This window comes from Zeugodacus cucurbitae, chromosome 4, assembly GCF_028554725.1.
Source record: "Zeugodacus cucurbitae isolate PBARC_wt_2022May chromosome 4, idZeuCucr1.2, whole genome shotgun sequence".
Taxonomy (NCBI): Eukaryota; Metazoa; Arthropoda; class Insecta; order Diptera; family Tephritidae; genus Zeugodacus; species Zeugodacus cucurbitae.
The window spans coordinates 52,147,226-52,162,956 of NC_071669.1; the positions used below are offsets into that span (position 1 = coordinate 52,147,226).

At 32.3% G+C, this 15,731-nt stretch overlaps 5 protein-coding genes and 1 long non-coding RNA gene across 9 annotated transcripts; 1 reads left to right on the forward strand and 5 right to left on the reverse strand.

The window, feature by feature from the left end:
* Positions 1-162: 162 nt before the first annotated feature.
* LOC114803740 (uncharacterized) lies at positions 163-717 on the reverse strand. Its single transcript, XM_029039143.2, has 2 exons — positions 572-717; positions 163-489 (listed from the first exon to the last, which is right to left on the reverse strand). The coding sequence occupies exons 1-2, from the start codon at positions 695-697 to the stop codon at positions 382-384; spliced, it is 234 nt and encodes a 77-aa protein (XP_028894976.1). The 5' UTR covers positions 698-717; the 3' UTR covers positions 163-381.
* On the reverse strand, positions 712-2,028 carry LOC105210378 (uncharacterized). 4 transcript variants are annotated; one of them, XM_054228430.1, is made up of 5 exons: positions 1,963-2,028; positions 1,403-1,536; positions 1,163-1,342; positions 1,009-1,095; positions 712-945 (listed from the first exon to the last, which is right to left on the reverse strand). In XM_054228430.1, the coding sequence occupies exons 2-5, from the start codon at positions 1,445-1,447 to the stop codon at positions 895-897; spliced, it is 363 nt and encodes a 120-aa protein (XP_054084405.1). In that variant the 5' UTR covers positions 1,448-1,536; positions 1,963-2,028; the 3' UTR covers positions 712-894. The 4 variants fall into 4 exon arrangements, with proteins under 4 accessions (XP_054084405.1, XP_011179587.1, XP_011179586.1 ...); XM_011181285.3 differs by lacking the exon at positions 1,963-2,028 and adding an exon at positions 1,599-1,911; XM_011181284.3 differs by lacking the exon at positions 1,963-2,028 and adding an exon at positions 1,716-1,904.
* A 221-nt stretch (positions 2,029-2,249) lies between these two features.
* LOC105210373 (ankyrin repeat domain-containing protein 54) lies at positions 2,250-4,468 on the reverse strand. The gene has a single exon (XM_011181273.3). The coding sequence runs from the start codon at positions 4,221-4,223 to the stop codon at positions 3,240-3,242; it is 984 nt and encodes a 327-aa protein (XP_011179575.1). The 5' UTR covers positions 4,224-4,468; the 3' UTR covers positions 2,250-3,239.
* A 323-nt stretch (positions 4,469-4,791) lies between these two features.
* LOC105210375 (protein wntless) lies at positions 4,792-7,259 on the reverse strand. The gene is made up of 3 exons (XM_011181274.3): positions 6,670-7,259; positions 5,751-6,613; positions 4,792-5,591 (listed from the first exon to the last, which is right to left on the reverse strand). Exons 1-3 carry the CDS (start codon positions 7,110-7,112, stop codon positions 5,215-5,217), a joined length of 1,683 nt encoding a protein of 560 aa, XP_011179576.1. The 5' UTR covers positions 7,113-7,259; the 3' UTR covers positions 4,792-5,214.
* A 483-nt stretch (positions 7,260-7,742) lies between these two features.
* LOC105210376 (signal recognition particle subunit SRP54) lies at positions 7,743-9,827 on the forward strand. The gene is made up of 2 exons (XM_011181275.3): positions 7,743-8,828; positions 8,887-9,827. Exons 1-2 carry the CDS (start codon positions 7,911-7,913, stop codon positions 9,493-9,495), a joined length of 1,527 nt encoding a protein of 508 aa, XP_011179577.1. The 5' UTR covers positions 7,743-7,910; the 3' UTR covers positions 9,496-9,827.
* On the reverse strand, positions 9,678-15,659 carry LOC128921305 (uncharacterized). Its single transcript, XR_008470754.1, has 2 exons — positions 12,685-15,659; positions 9,678-12,549 (listed from the first exon to the last, which is right to left on the reverse strand). It is a non-coding gene; the product is annotated as an uncharacterized LOC128921305 (long non-coding RNA).
* Positions 15,660-15,731: the final 72 nt, after the last annotated feature.

The following is a 15,731-nucleotide window of genomic DNA, read 5'->3' on the forward strand; positions in this document are numbered from 1 at the left end:
TCTTTCCTACACATAAGGTTATTTTATTGTAATCTGTGTATGTGTTAGGTTTCGTTACTTGTAGGTTATGCAGATCGAAACACTTTGAATCCGTAAATCAAGCGATATTTTTTGACCTATTCAAGCTTATTAACATTTTGGTAAAAATAAATATCCACTTGATTGAAATAATAAAAGAACATAACATAAATATTATATTATTATTACTATATATTTGAAAACATGAAAATTTTAACACTAATAAAAATACGAAAAATAAATATAATAAACGTAAGTTATGCATGACATTACTAAAATTTTACGTTTTTTTTGTATATCTTTAAAGCACATAATTAATAAGAGTCCCCTTTAACACAACCAATAATTTTATCTGTTGTATGTTTATGTTGAGGTACTAAGTGCCGTGGTTAAGTTCAATATACTCATTAATGCTCCGACAAGTATTTTTTCTGAAGCGTATAGTATTCCGCCCACTGTTGCTGTTATGGGCTGAAAACACAAAAGTTAATTAATAATATTAGTTGTAATTGTAATAGAGTTTATAAATTGATACAGATAAACAAAAACATACACCGAGCAGATATAAAGTAACCACGATTAGGCGTTGCAGAATCACGATCACAATAGATAAGCCCGTCAGCATTCCTAGTAGTGTAATTAAGGTCAGAACCTCAACTAAACGAACAGCTACGGCCATTTTGACTTTTGTAAAACCAAAAATTATGTTTGTTCAAAATTTCCAATTTTTTCGTTTGATTTACAATTTTTATAGTTTCTCTGACTTTTTTATTATTCATTATTTTTAATAATTTTCTTTCACAGCAACTTTGATCTTTCTATATTGTGGGATTTTTCGCTTCATTTTATGTCTAACGCTTTGAAGTGTGATTCCGTTTAATCGAAAATATCGAAGGCAAATTCAAGAAGTTTGGCTAAAATCATTACCTTAAATATAAAATAATGTAACTGTTTTGATGAACAAATCAATTAAAATACAATAATACTCACCAATGTATCTGCAATAATACTGAACGATTTCATCATGATTGTAGTAATTTCTTCCGGGTCATAGAACTGCAATATTCGAAATACAACCTGCAACGAAAAAACAAAAACCGAAATTCAATACATGTTAAATGAACATCTAATATTAGAGACTTACAATTGCAGAAGCTATAATAAATAATGGCCAAATAACCGCCATTACTAAGCGAACTGCCCATATTATTGTATACCATGTTATGAGGAATAATCCAATGTAGGCAATGATCGTGCCGTAGTCATTAGGCAAATTCATATTTTTTGTTAACCATTCATAAAGCACACAATGCAGAGGTAAATCCTAAATAATCCATTATGATTAAAGTTTACCTTTGATTTTGATTTTATTTATTATACTCACCGTCCAATTGCCAGTTTCTGTTGTTTGGAAAGGGGAATATGACATTATTTTTTAGAAATTTTGATAAATTGAAATTTGAATGAAAACTTTTTGTCATCAAAGGTTTCTGGGCTAAATTGTTGTGTACAGATTTTCTAAAATGAAAGCAAATTAAAATACCCCGATATATAGTATTTAGGTAAATTTTTATATGTACATTTTTATGAGACTCAATTTCACAGCGTGTAAACTATTTTAATATTATAAAAACATAATGTTCATATACATATATTATACTGTACAAAGACGAATGAATCACTTTATACTTTACTACTTTATTGTTTGGAGGAACTCAAAAATTTTACTGCAAATAAACGATCGTTATATCCGTTCGTGAATTTTCGAAATACGTGTGCTACGACTATTGGGTACTTGTTTATAATTAACATATGTACATTTGTATAAAAATTTTGCATGCATGCACATTAATGACATTAGTAGTCCATCTGAACGAGTGTTTGGCAGTAAAATAATATAATAATGCTATATTAAAAACGTAGAATTGATTTGCTTTTGTTTACCGTTTTAAAATTATGTACATATAATTAAAATACTAAAAGTATGAAAATCCTTTGACATTTCATTTAAAAACATATGTTATGTAGAGATACCAAGTTTTGTAAAATATCATTAGTTATTTTAGAGGTGGCTTATACTCTCGATAAATAAAAGCTAGTTAACTAGCCAATAAAACGTTTGCAAATGTATTTATTTTAGTAGTTATTTAGTGTATCTGTAATATTTAGGCAAATTCAGTACTTGTCGCAGTGTTAAAGTTGAACAATAAAATTATTCAATAAAAGACGAATTTTAATGTTTTTGCTTGAATGGCAAATGCCTTTATTTTCACACTCATTAAATTGAAATTACATACAGTTTAGTTATTTTATCAGCAAAGTTATTTATCGTTTCGGTGTGGTAGTTTCTCTACTATACGTAGGTTTTTAGTTCACATTTTGCATATATAAACATATATATTTAATGCATATTATGTATTTTTTGAATCCTGTTCTGATTGATTTCTATATATATATATATATATATATGATGGATATTTTGTAATTATGTCTCCTATATTTTTCATTTACATTATTATTTGTATGTATATACATACATATCTAGATTTATGTATATATATGATAAATTTAGCTTAATTTTAAACTTAAAAATTTCGAATACCATTGTAACGTGATTTGTTCCATACTGTATTTTTTCTTTGTATGTTATTTATTTTTTTGTATTGGCTTTTATCAACAATTAAAACTAAAGTCATTATTCGTAAAATATTTGAAAAATATTGACTTATTGTATGTAATAAACTGTTTAGTTAATCTGGAATAAAAAAAATATATAACATATATCATAAAAAATAAAGTCTCCGCAACTATATCCAGTGATGTTTAAAACCAGGACTGAAAAGTTGAAAGTTGGACTGCGTTGCGTTGACTTTAAACATAGTAAAATCCAAAATACTAATAGGGCGTAAACACATATAGACATACATATCTATGTATGTACGTATGAAATGTATGAAATATATATGTATGCAAAAAATCACGTGAAAAAAACCTCTTAAAGGGCCTTTATAGCCCCTAGTCGTATTGACTTGTACAAAGTATTATTAAATCACACAGAACAGACAATCCAAAACGTGTTCATATCGAATTGCTTAATTTTCTTGATAAATAACTTATTGTACTCATTTGCTTGTCGCATTTTTTGAATATTAAATGCATTACAAACTTAAATAATGGGATTTGCCGTTTTTATTGAGCCATCATCACTTGTTGAACTGTATTTATTTATTGATTGATAGACGTTCGACACTAGCTAGTAATTCATCCGCTGTTTGAGAAACAACCTGGTCCTGATCGTCACTGGTACTCAAATTCTGCAGACGTTGTTCAAGCGCAGATAGATCCTCTAGCTCGCGTTGTTGTTTTACCATATAGCGTAAAATAAGCGTTGTCAGCATACACATATCTTCTAAAATTTTCGCTGACTCGGGAGTGGGACGGTCGTAGCGTGTGCGCAATAATCGTAATTTGGCCTCAGCCAGTTCAAGAGGTGTTTTACCACCGCGATCATACATATGCACACTTGCTCCACCCTGTAAAAGTACGCGTACCACCACATTAAAGTTATTAGAGCTGGCTGAAATTACCGCAAGGTGGAGTGGAGTATTGCCAAGAGAATCCACAACATTAGGATTGGCGCCGAATTTCAGTAACTGTTGGACGATTTGTATGTAACCCCGACATGCGGCCAAATGCAGTGGGCTACGTTTATATTCATCAGCCGCATTAGGATCCGCTCCAGATTCTAATACGCGTGTCAACAACTCGATATTGCAGGTGGTGGCGGCGGTGCGTAACTTGCGACCATTTGACTCAGCCAAAATATTATTATAGTTTGAACGTAAACGTTGCTTGCTACGCGTGCGGAGGCGCATCTTAAACTGAGACAGGTGACTTCCTGACGGCAGGTTACTCGGATGGAGTAAATAATCAGAATTGAGGGGTAATGGCGGCAAATGTGGTAGCGCAAAATGTTCGCCACGATTCAGTTGGAATGCATTCGGACTGAAATTTGGCCACTCATGTGTGTTGGGTGAGGACGTTGGAGTGGGCGGCATTATGGCCGGTGGAGGTGTAATATCTATGATTTTTGTTATGCCACTTCCAATACCTACTGATAATCCGACTCCAATATTAACACTAACATTACTGACTCCATCGTTGCTATCATTGCTCGTCTCTACGCCGGAATCATTCGCGGCCATTGCTTATGTGTGTGTAATTTGAGCTTTGCGCTCTGTAATATAAATATTGCTTTTACGAGCTTTAAACTATATATTTAATAACAGCTAAATATTAAATTTATCTTGTTCTTAATATTTTGTTGTATATTTTTTTAATATTTCACACGTTTTCTTAAATAAACAATATTTTTTCACACATTGGAAAATTTTTTGTTTTGTGTATTTTGTGTTTTTTTCTCTTCTTCGCCTATTTTTAATAACACTCGACTACTGCTGTCAAATTTTAGTGTTGCCAGCCTGATTCGTTTGAAGTGTTTCGATTTAAGATCGTAAAAGTTTAAAAATTACGATCATAATTTTCATCAATAATTAATTGTTGAATTAAAAAAACATGAAAAATCATGTATAAATATAAATTTAAAATGTGGTCCATGTAAATATACCAACAGTTTCTTCAACGAATATTTCATAACCAGCGTAACGTCCACTTCTAACTCCATGGAAAATAAGTAAACTGTTTCTTATTTTTTGCTAATGCTCGACATTTATTTTTATTCACAATATATATGTATATAAATTTAAAAAAGGTTAGTTACATGCACACACTACACTAATAATAAAATCTAAACGAAAGTATATTAGTTTTTCATGTAGTCTACTAAAAGTAATAAAACATAATACTGTTGAAATTTTTTTCTTATAACAATGTACATTTGTACGTCTAGCACTAATAAGAAGAAAAGTTTACATAATATATATTTTCTTGTTAGTTTAAATTTTCTTTATGGCAAGTTATTAAAAAAATATGTATTCACTTTCGCTTTTACATTTTTAAGATAAGACTTATGTTAAATAATGGGTTATGATAGATTAAAATTCGCTTAATGTTCATAATATTTAAGTACAATTGTGGTATATACAAACTTATATCAATTTGCATTGCCAATATTTTGCCAATTTCAGTCTATTTTTAACGATACTGCAAGTTGCACTCTACTCACAGATTAACTATTTAATCAAATGCTACTTTCCTGGTAAATGATGTAAGTGATGATATCTCACTGGGGTTAGAATCAGAAGGTAAATGGCTGAACTCGATTTCTTCATTTGCAGCTGCAGCAACAATATTTTCATTTGATTGTGTAGTTTCATCAGAGCTATTAGCTGGCCATTGTTTGTGACTTGGGGCATACAGAATAAGTAGCGCGAATATGTAGATGTTCCACATACCATAGACACCAGTCAAAAATGCAGATGTTAATTGTATTTCCATATCTTCATCCCACTTCCATTGGCCTTCAGCAACTTGTCCCATAATAAATCCTGCAACAGTTAATCCAGCACATAGTAGTGTAGCAAGCATCAGAAATTTGAACCGATATATAAGACCTGAAAATATAAAAATAAAATATTAGTTTACCTGCAGTTTACATAAGTCTTGCCTAGCCTTTTACAATGGATAAATACGTGTTTTTCTCCTACAACTTTTTAATATGCATATTGGCGAATGTAATACTCTCTTATCACAATTTATATAACAATACTTACCTTCATAGTGTAATCGGCGTGCATTAGACATAGATGGCAATGATGTGCGCTTTGCTCCGATATTTTTAAAAACTTTCCAAACCATGTAGCATAGGAAAAGGAAGTAAATGCCAGCGGATATTCCAGCTAAAATAATAAAACTCATCGCCACTTTAGCACCAATAGGTGTAGTCCAAATTGAGTAAAATGGATTTCGCATCTGCACACCACGCTCACATATATCAAATATAAACAATGATAAACATCCAACAACAACAGCTGACAAATGTTTCCAATAGCGAGAGCGTATTGTTGATTTATACGGAGATTCCTGAATTAGCATATGCTCTCCAGCAAAAACAAGCCAGAACGAAAGTAACATCGCATAAAATACTCCTTGTCGAATATCACTTAATAGCAGCATATACGGCATTTCAATAAATAAAGATAGATATTCCAGTGGAAAATTTAGGAATGTCAAAGCAGCACCGAGATATATAAGCATATATTCCAATAAAGCTGGTGAACGTTGTAAGATATGTACTCGTCGCCAAAACCAAATCATTATGGCCACCACGAAGGGGAAGAGTATAGTTTTTAGGGACAACCATACTTTTGTGAAACCACCATTCTGATGAATAACTGTGAGTGTTAGATCGTGCATATGCCCCAAATTAAGATTCATTTTCATATCGGTGTCAATAGGAAACCGTAAGTTAAGCAAATAGAAATCGTGATGTAGATCTCCCAATTCAAAAAGTGGTACCATATCACAAGAAAATAGAGATTCCTCTTGACTCGCTGTCTTTAAACTGCAATCAAGGTAACGTTTTTCAAGCGAATGTGCATAAAGTTTCCAATCATTTTTGCGATCGCCCTTGTTCCTACAATAAATTGTATGTAATACGTCATATATAATATTTATATGGTTTATACAAACCTATAAGCTAAACGAGTGTCGATAGTTAATTGAAGATCTTTAGGAGGCTCTACCAGTGACATGTCAGAATCGTATGCAATATCTACCTGTAACACTCCAATCAAATTTTGTTGCCATCGGGAATAGTCAAATTCTTCACCACGCGGCAATGGCATTTGGAAGATATATACTATCTCATTTGCCATTTTAGTGTCGTGTCGTTCAATATCTTCTTGTGAAACGGAGGCACATTTTCCTTCACCACGCAAATGTAGCCAAAATGTTGTGTCATTCTGACGCTGCGGTGTATCTTTACAGACCATACCAAGAATTACCTGATGACCGGCTGGTAGTGGCGCCAGTAGACCACCCAAGAGAAAGCAGGCGACTTGGCTTAATAGCAATATAGTAACTAGAATTGCCAATTTACGTCCGCTAAGATTCTCTAGAATTGTACCTGACATTTTTAATATATGTATATTAGCGCCAGACTGGTTAAAAATGCGGCTAAATAAAGAATCGATATAAATATAAAAATTGTTGTATACTAGGAAAAAAATTAAAATAAAGCGTCGCCGATAACAATAGCGACTGTGTAAGAAGAAGATTGCCAGGACTGCCAGGTTGGTTAAAAAATTAGAAAAAATGTTTATTAGAATTAGTGATTCCAGTAATTATTTGGTATAGAAAACTTTAGGTATATTTTCTATAACTGTAAAATATATGTTGAGAAAATTCATCTTAAAAAATATACACAATTTTTAATAACTAAGAATATTTGGGATAAAATCAAGTTTAGTAAATGAATGTACATTTGTCTGGCAACCCCTTATACCGTTTGTCAACTTTCTAATGCTACGCTAACACCTAACAATAATACAATGTCAATACAAAAATATATTTAAATTCTTGAAAATTATATTTAGTGTGTTATTGAGTGTTTCTGTTGATAAAAAAACGATGTTTTTTTTAAATAATATTAACGAGAGTATTCATTTGAAGTTTGGCGCAATTTCAATAATTTTTAGTGCGACATCTGGAAGTGGTTAGGTGAAATCAAATTGTAGAATTGCATTCCAAACAGTGTCCACATGTGTGACATGCTATAACGAGACTTGACAGTTGACATGCACATCGACGTGTCAAAAAGTAAAAGTTTTAATAAACTCATAGTCTGTATTGTATTTTAAAATAAATAAATATTTATAAACAATTGTAAAAGTAAAAAATTGCAACGGCGCACGTGCTAGAACGGCAGAGAAATGGTTTTGGCAGATTTAGGTCGAAAGATTACCTCGGCGATCCAGTCGTTGAGTAAAGCAACAGTAATTAATGAGGAAGCTCTGAATTCTATGCTGAAAGAAATATGCGCAGCCTTGCTTGAAGCTGATGTGAATATTCGTTTGGTAAAGCAATTGCGAGAGAATGTAAGGGCTGTCATTGATTTCGACGAAATGGCTGGCGGCCTAAACAAGCGCCGTATGATACAGTCTGCTGTTTTTAAGGAATTGATAAAATTAGTAGATCCTGGAGTGAAACCATATCAACCTGTTAAGGGTCGACCCAATGTTATTATGTTCGTCGGTTTACAGGGTTCCGGTAAAACTACAACATGTACCAAGCTAGCTTATCACTACCAAAAACGAAATTGGAAATCTTGCCTTGTATGCGCTGATACCTTCCGAGCGGGTGCATATGATCAGATTAAACAAAACGCAACAAAGGCACGTATACCATTTTATGGTAGTTACACTGAAATAGATCCTGTTATGATTGCACAAGAGGGTGTTGATATGTTCAAACGTGAAGGATTCGAAATAATTATAGTGGATACATCCGGTCGACATAAACAAGAAGAATCTTTGTTCGAAGAGATGTTGGCTGTATCTAGAGTTATTTCTCCTGACAATATAATATTCGTAATGGACGCTACCATTGGTCAGGCTTGTGAGGTCCAAGCTAAAGCGTTCAAGGAAAAAGTGAATATTGGTTCAGTTATCATTACTAAGCTTGACGGTCACGCCAAAGGTGGTGGTGCACTGTCTGCTGTTGCATCAACCAACTCACCAATTATTTACATCGGTACCGGAGAACATATCGACGATTTAGAGCCGTTTAAAACGAAACCTTTTATAAGTAAACTTCTTGGTATGGGTGATATCGAAGGTCTGATTGATAAGGTAAGCATGTATAAATATATTGTCTGAATTAAGTTATACACATTTGTTTTATCTTAAGGTGAATGAACTGAATCTGGATGGCAACGATGAGTTACTCGAAAAAATAAAGCACGGCCAATTTACCATACGTGACATGTACGAACAATTTCAAAATATTATGAAGATGGGTCCATTCTCTCAAATAATGGGAATGATTCCGGGATTTTCACAAGACTTTATGACTAAAGGTGGCGAACAGGAGTCAATGGCAAGAATAAAACGTATGATGACCATGATGGATAGTATGTCTGATGGTGAACTGGATAATCGTGATGGTGTAAAATTGTTTACGAAACAGCCCACGCGTTATGTACGTGTGGCTCAGGGTGCTGGTGTGCTCGAAAAAGAAGTACGCGATCTAATTTCCCACTATACGAAATTTGCTGCTGTGGTGAAAAAAATGGGTGGTGTAAAGGGACTTTTCAAACAAGGAGACATGACAAAGAACGTTAACCCCAGTCAAATGGCAAAATTGAATCAACAAATGGCAAAAATGATTGACCCGCGTATGCTACAACAAATGGGTGGAGTTGGAGGCCTACAGAATATGATGAGACAGTTACAGCAAGGTGCTGCTGGTGGTCTTGGTGGCTTAGGAAATCTAATGGGTGGCTTTGGTGGGAAATGAAAACCGCAAATAAAAACATAATGTTTAGACTCTAGCAAAAGTATTTGTTAAGAAATGGGTTTGTCAAGAAAAGCAAGAGCCGAGGATGTGGTGCCCATTTACATTAAGCACATCTGCTTTTCTTGTTGCGCCAATAAAGAGTTTTTCCATTGTTTTCTTACTTAACACTTTTTGATTGTATATTATGTAAATTTTATGTTATTTAAATTGGATCAAATGAAAATTACTACATAGATATACATAAAAAATGCGGCGTAAAATTAAGTATATTTACGGCGTTATTTTATATTAAAGCCAATTAAATAATAAAACAAACACAAAAACGACGTGAACTAATTGACTTTTAACAGCAAATGGTGAAATTGAATCAAGTTTAATATTAAGATTTTGTTGTGTGTAATTTAGTCCATATAGACGAAGAAGTTATTCTTTATCCAGTACCAATAGGCTAAGTTATAATAGATTTTTTTGAATCGAAACGGTTGCATGAATAATAAAAAATTGAAGTAAAAATGTTTTTTGATCATGACGTTTATAAATAATGCTTAATTTAAAAGTTAGGGAATTATTAATTAATTAATTATTATTTTTCATAAATAAAATAAAATAAATAATATAGTTGAACTTCCATTACTCGAAGTTCGCTTCGATGGTTTCAGCGTTATTCTTCAAACCTTTGTACAGTCATCTTACTACTTTTCGAAATTAAGTTCATTCAGAATAAACCTCAATAAGTAAAGCATGTAGAATCCTAAAGGACACTCGAAGAATTTTTTCATACAAGTTTTAAAAAAGCACCCTAAAATGTTTCCGAAAATGAATGCTCCATTTCAAGTTTGTTTCTAATTTAAACTGAAGGTGTTGCTGAGTCATAAAATAATACCGTTAATATATTGGTAAAGGTTAACATTAAAACATCTAATAACAGTTGAATTTCCCTAACTCGAATCACCATAATTCACAAAAAAAACTTCGAGTTAGAGAGACATCCGAGTTACGAAAGGTAATTTGTAAGAAAATTGACTTCTATTGCCAATTCAAGAGTTCGAGTTATGAAGAACTTCGGGTTATAGAAGTTCGAGTTATGGAAGTTCAACTGTACTTACTAATAAGCTTGATACTAACCACCCCACAGTACGTATATATATATTAGTTTATTGTTGTATTTGAAACATTAACTGTATATATGTATCTACATATTTATATATCAAATATATAAACACCACCATTTTTACGATGACAATAACAGTAAAGACTGTCATTAACTGTCAAATTTTGACACTCGTAAAACCGTCAAACAAGCCAAACGAACAGGAGTACAGAAAATTTAGTAAAAGTATTCGGAAATGCTTTCATTGTGGTAGCCGACGCGCAAACAAGCTTTAAACAGACGTCATTGTTAGCTTTTACTTATTCACACATACATACATATGTATGTATATATGCAAATATCTCAATACACATGGGTTTTGTATCTAAAGGATGTAGAGAGTGTAGAATCAGGACAATAGCATACATACATATACACATGTGTATGTAAAATATGCCTAATCACATAGTTAAGGTGTGAATATGATTTCTTGTTTACATTTAAGCAGTTAGACCACAGCTGAGTTTTGCTATTTTTTCTGTGAAGTTATTTCGTCCACTTGGACGAATTATCCTCGTATGTTATGAGTCTTGATTTTTTGAAAAATTTAGAAAAATACAAAATCGAATATTTCAAGACGTGGACGTGGACGTGGACTTGTAACTTATTTAGGAGAATTTAAAATCTTCTAACGGATACCTCGAGTCGTTGGACTGTCTATAAACTTACTTATACATATGTGATCAAATCGGATGGATATTCTTATAAATGGGTTTTTAATAGCGGCGCTACAAAAGTAGACTGATAGGGATAGCAAATGAAACCATATTTTTTCACGCTGTTTTGACATTTTTCTTCAGTAAGGTCTGTCATTTTATTATGGAAATATATACGATCCAACGAGACGAAGTTATTAAAATTTACTATTGCTTCGCGAACAAATTACGCTTTGGTGCGGTTTATTGGCCGGCGGCATCATTGGGCCATACTTCTTCCGTGATGTTCAAGACGGGCACGTTACTGTGAATGGGAATCTCTATCGCTCAATGAAGACAAGACTCTCTTGTCGGCCATATAAAAGAATTCCAACATTTTCGAGAGTTTACAAGAAACGATCTATGTATACTACCCGCAGAAAGGCAAAATGGTCATAGAGCTATACTATGTCGAATTATTAAATCGATTCGACACCGTATTGCAAAAAATAATATTGCACCGAATAATATTTTTGCTATCACCACGAACTAGGATACGAATTGCTTGCTGTTCCAGCCGTCGTATTCTGCAGATTTGACCCAGTATGGTTTCTTTGTGTTTCCAAACACACTGGAAAGAAAATTGAATCAAATGACGTGGTTGTCACCGCTACCGGTACAGACTAATCTTGTAATTTGGAGTTAGTAGTATATATTCTTATATGTTTTTTATTGGCTGTTACGGGGTCTAAGTGTTTTGTCAGACTTCAGTTCTGATTTGGCAACTCAGAAACCATTTTTAAGATTTAAAAACCTCATCAATGCGTAATTACCTGAATCCTATTTTGCTTAACCGCCAGAACATGTTTCTCATTCCTATGAACATAACATTCCACCCCCCTCCCGTAATAAATAAAAACATTTTTGTTCCAATTTAATGTTATTTTATTTTGTAATTCTCTTAGTTCTAACCTTAAGTTAATTTCATAATTAGAATATATGTTTTCAATAGAATAGAGTTTGCTTATTCCAGTGTTCCAGTGTATTGTGCAGCTACCACTCCGACCCTCTGAGCTGATACCGTTTAGCCGGTTATAGCCGAATCGACGATAGTGCGCCACTTCTCTTTTTCCTTCGCAGTTCGGCGCCAGTTGGAGGTCCCAAGTGTAACCAGGTCCACTTGGTCCCTCCAACGGAGTGGAGGCCTTCGCCTTCCCAGGCTTCCTCCGGCGGGTACTGCATCGAACACTTTCAGAGCTGGAGTGTTTTCTAAAAATATTTAGAAACATGTATTTTCAAATTCTCAAAATATTGTAATTATCAAAAATGGCTACTCCAAATTTCGCGAACAGTGCACCTGAATCCTTATATATTAAATATATTATACGAGTAATAACCACCTACCTGTGATTTCCACAAATAAAAGTTGAGGAATTCAGAACATATAGAGATTTGCTCAATCTATCTGAAAAATAATTTTTTGAAACCGGCGAAAACAGGTGATTCAAAATTATGTGGAGGCTAGTTTACAATGTTCTCTGAAAGTTAAAGTTACAAATTTTCAAACAAAATTTAATTGAAGTCGGCCAGAAAATACCAAGTTACCAGCACCGAAGCGGAAGTAGAATAGTTTTGACAGAGGTGTTGACTGCGTATCAAATATTATGTTAAACTCTGTAGTTAAATTTTTTCCGGGTCCAGGTGAGATAACTGTTTTTTTTTTATGCAGAAATATTGTTAAAACGGTGAACTTGGTAATATATAAGAAAGACTTCAGCTTCTGGTTTCGGCGATATTCAGAATTGTTCTTCAAAAATCAACATTTCTAAAAATATAATTAAAAAAAATGCATTTCCGGCTTCGTTTGATGAAGAAATTAAAAAAAAAATGTAAAAAATCCAGATTGTTGTGTTTCTTGTTTTTTTTTTTTTAATTTAATTTAATTGCTAAAAATTAAAAACAAAATCGTAAAATTAAAGCGCTCTTACATTACTTTGCTTTCATTTAACATTAATTTAAAAATTAATTTAAAGTTTACGCTTAAATAAGTTAGCGCTAGTCTAAAAATTAATATATTCTTAAACTAAACTCCAGCCAAGCAGTTAAACATTTCAATTAAAAATAAATTATCTACTTACAAATAAATCAAAGGAAATATAAAAATAATAATAATAATAATAACAAAACACAATTAAAGTTATATAAACTTATAAATTATGCTCATGAAACATACATACAAATTATGAATAAATTAAAGCGAAAAATACAAAAAATAATGAAAATCGTGATGTTAATTTTCCTTCAGCTTAATGTGTAATTGTAGAAAATGTACATATGTGGTAGATAAAGTAGTTACAGAAGAGAAGAAGAAGAACAAAGAATTTCGACTTTTAGGTTTATGAGTTCTTTTTATTTGGATTTGTTTTAATGTTTGTAAGCATTTTTAGCATAAATCTTTTATTTGCAAATTAGAAGGTAAATCAAATGCTCAAGCAACAATGCGTGCGCGCAGCTTACACGCTTTTCATTTTTGTTTTTTGTTTCTGTTTCTGTTTTTATTTTTCACTTTTCCATTTTTTGTTTTACTTTTTACGTCTATGTTATCCATTTACAGAGATTTGTTTTTTGTTATGTACTACTTATGTATGTATATACTACGGTCACTCTTCACATATCATTTACCTTGCATGCATTTTCATCTGTTTAACAAACTTGAAATGTTCACAAATTCAATGTTTTTGTTTTTGTTTTCTTTTTTATTTTACTTAAGTAAATTTATTTATGCGTTTGTATGCAGAAATCCGCCGCTTCGCATTGTAATAACCAGATTTTTTGTTGGTTGGTTAGCTGCATACAAATTTTTGGTTAACTTTTTTTTTGTGTGAAGTTACCGTTAACGCAACTGTCCATTTCAATGCTACTGCAAAACAACAAATACTTTTCATTATGAATAAAAAAAAATTATATGCCACACTCACAAAAATGCATTTCGGTTCTATTCGCCAATTGAATTTAGGCTTTCGTTTTTAGTTTTAAGAATTAGCAACTAATTAAAGCTTTATAAATTTGTGTTAAACAATTTGGAGTATAGAAACCCAAGAGGCTTTCGATATTTATATGTTGTAATGGCGTTTGCCTGATAAAACTGCGATTCTTTAGTTAGAATAATTCCAGAATTTATGTATGTATACCACACACGAAATAAATAATGTATCGAGCGAAATAATTAAAATAAAATGGTGAGAAAATTATCCTTTTTGATCCTTGCAAGTTTTCTAGTATGTATGTGATTGGCGTTGCAACCGTTTAGCCGGTTATAGCCGAATCGACGATAGTGCGCCACCTGTCTCTCTCCTTCGCAGTTCGGCGCCAGTTGGAGATCCCAAGTGTAACCAGGTCGCTCTCCACCTGGTCCCTCCAACGGAGTGGAGGCCTTCCCCTTCCTCGGCTTCCTCCGGCGGGTACTGCATCGAACACTTTCAGGGCTGGAGTGTTTTCGTCCATTCGGACAACATGACCTAGCCAGCGTAGCCGCTGTCTTTTTATTCGCTGAACTATGTCAATGTCGTCGTATAACTCGTACAGCTCATCGTTCCATCGTCTGCGGTATTCGCCGTTGCCAATGTTCTGAGGACCATAAATCTTGCGCAAAATTTTCCTCTCGAAAACTCCTAGTGTCGTCTCATCTGATGTTGACATCGTCCAAGCTTCTGCACCGTAAAGCAGGACGGGAATGATAAGCGACTTGTAGAGCTTGATTTTGGTTCGTCGAGAGAGGACTTTACTGTTCAATTGCCTACTCAGTCCAAAGTAGCACCTGTTGGCAAGAGTTATTCTGCGCTGGATTTCGAGGCTGACATTGTTCGTGTTGTTGATGCTGGTTCCCAGGTATACGAAATTATCTACGACCTAGTACTCACACATTTATACATGAGTCCGGTTTGAACTCACTGTATCAATGAAGACAGCTGATCTCAGTGCTTTTCTCAACACAATAAATAAAAAAAAATAAAAAATTACAATTTTAATAATTAAATAGAAATTAACATTAAAAATTAATATTATAAATAAATAATAAAAATATTGAAAAATAAAAAAATTAAAAAAAAAAATAAAAAAATGTTAAACTTTTTTTTTAATTTTTGAAAAAATTACAATTTTAATAATTAAAAAAAAAAATTAACATTAAAAATTAATATTATAAATAAATAATAAAAATATTGAAAAATAAAAAAATTAAAAAAAAAATAAAAAAATGTTAAACTTTTTTTTTAATTTTTGAAAAAATTACAATTTTAATAATTAAAAAAAAAATTAACATTAAAAATTAATATTATAAATTAATAATAATAAAAATATTGAAAAAAAAAATTAAAAATTAATTTTGAAAAAATTAAAAAAAATTACAGTCTTAATAATTAAATAGAAATTAACATTAAAAATTAATATTA

Bases quoted from the DNA above. Each gene is read 5' to 3' on its own strand.
- LOC114803740 (XM_029039143.2), bottom strand. From the start codon at position 697: ATGGCCGTAGCTGTTCGTTTAGTTGAGGTTCTGACCTTAATTACACTA. The intron at 490-571 runs GTATGTTTTTGT...TTGTGTTTTCAG, and splicing joins TTACTTTATATCTGCTCGGT to CCCATAACAGCAACAGTGGG.
- LOC105210378 (XM_054228430.1), bottom strand. From the start codon at position 1,447: ATGTCATATTCCCCTTTCCAAACAACAGAAACTGGCAATTGGACG. The intron at 1,343-1,402 runs GTGAGTATAATA...TGGATTATTTAG, and splicing joins CAGAAACTGGCAATTGGACG to GATTTACCTCTGCATTGTGT. The intron at 946-1,008 runs GTGAGTATTATT...TTTATATTTAAG, and splicing joins GTATTATTGCAGATACATTG to GTAATGATTTTAGCCAAACT.
- LOC105210373 (XM_011181273.3), bottom strand. From the start codon at position 4,223: ATGGCCGCGAATGATTCCGGCGTAGAGACGAGCAATGATAGCAACGAT.
- LOC105210375 (XM_011181274.3), bottom strand. From the start codon at position 7,112: ATGTCAGGTACAATTCTAGAGAATCTTAGCGGACGTAAATTGGCAATT. The intron at 6,614-6,669 runs GTTTGTATAAAC...AATTTATTGTAG, and splicing joins GACACTCGTTTAGCTTATAG to GAACAAGGGCGATCGCAAAA. The intron at 5,592-5,750 runs GTAAGTATTGTT...TTATATTTTCAG, and splicing joins ACGCCGATTACACTATGAAG to GTCTTATATATCGGTTCAAA.
- LOC105210376 (XM_011181275.3), top strand. From the start codon at position 7,911: ATGGTTTTGGCAGATTTAGGTCGAAAGATTACCTCGGCGATCCAGTCG. The intron at 8,829-8,886 runs GTAAGCATGTAT...TTTTATCTTAAG, and splicing joins TCGAAGGTCTGATTGATAAG to GTGAATGAACTGAATCTGGA.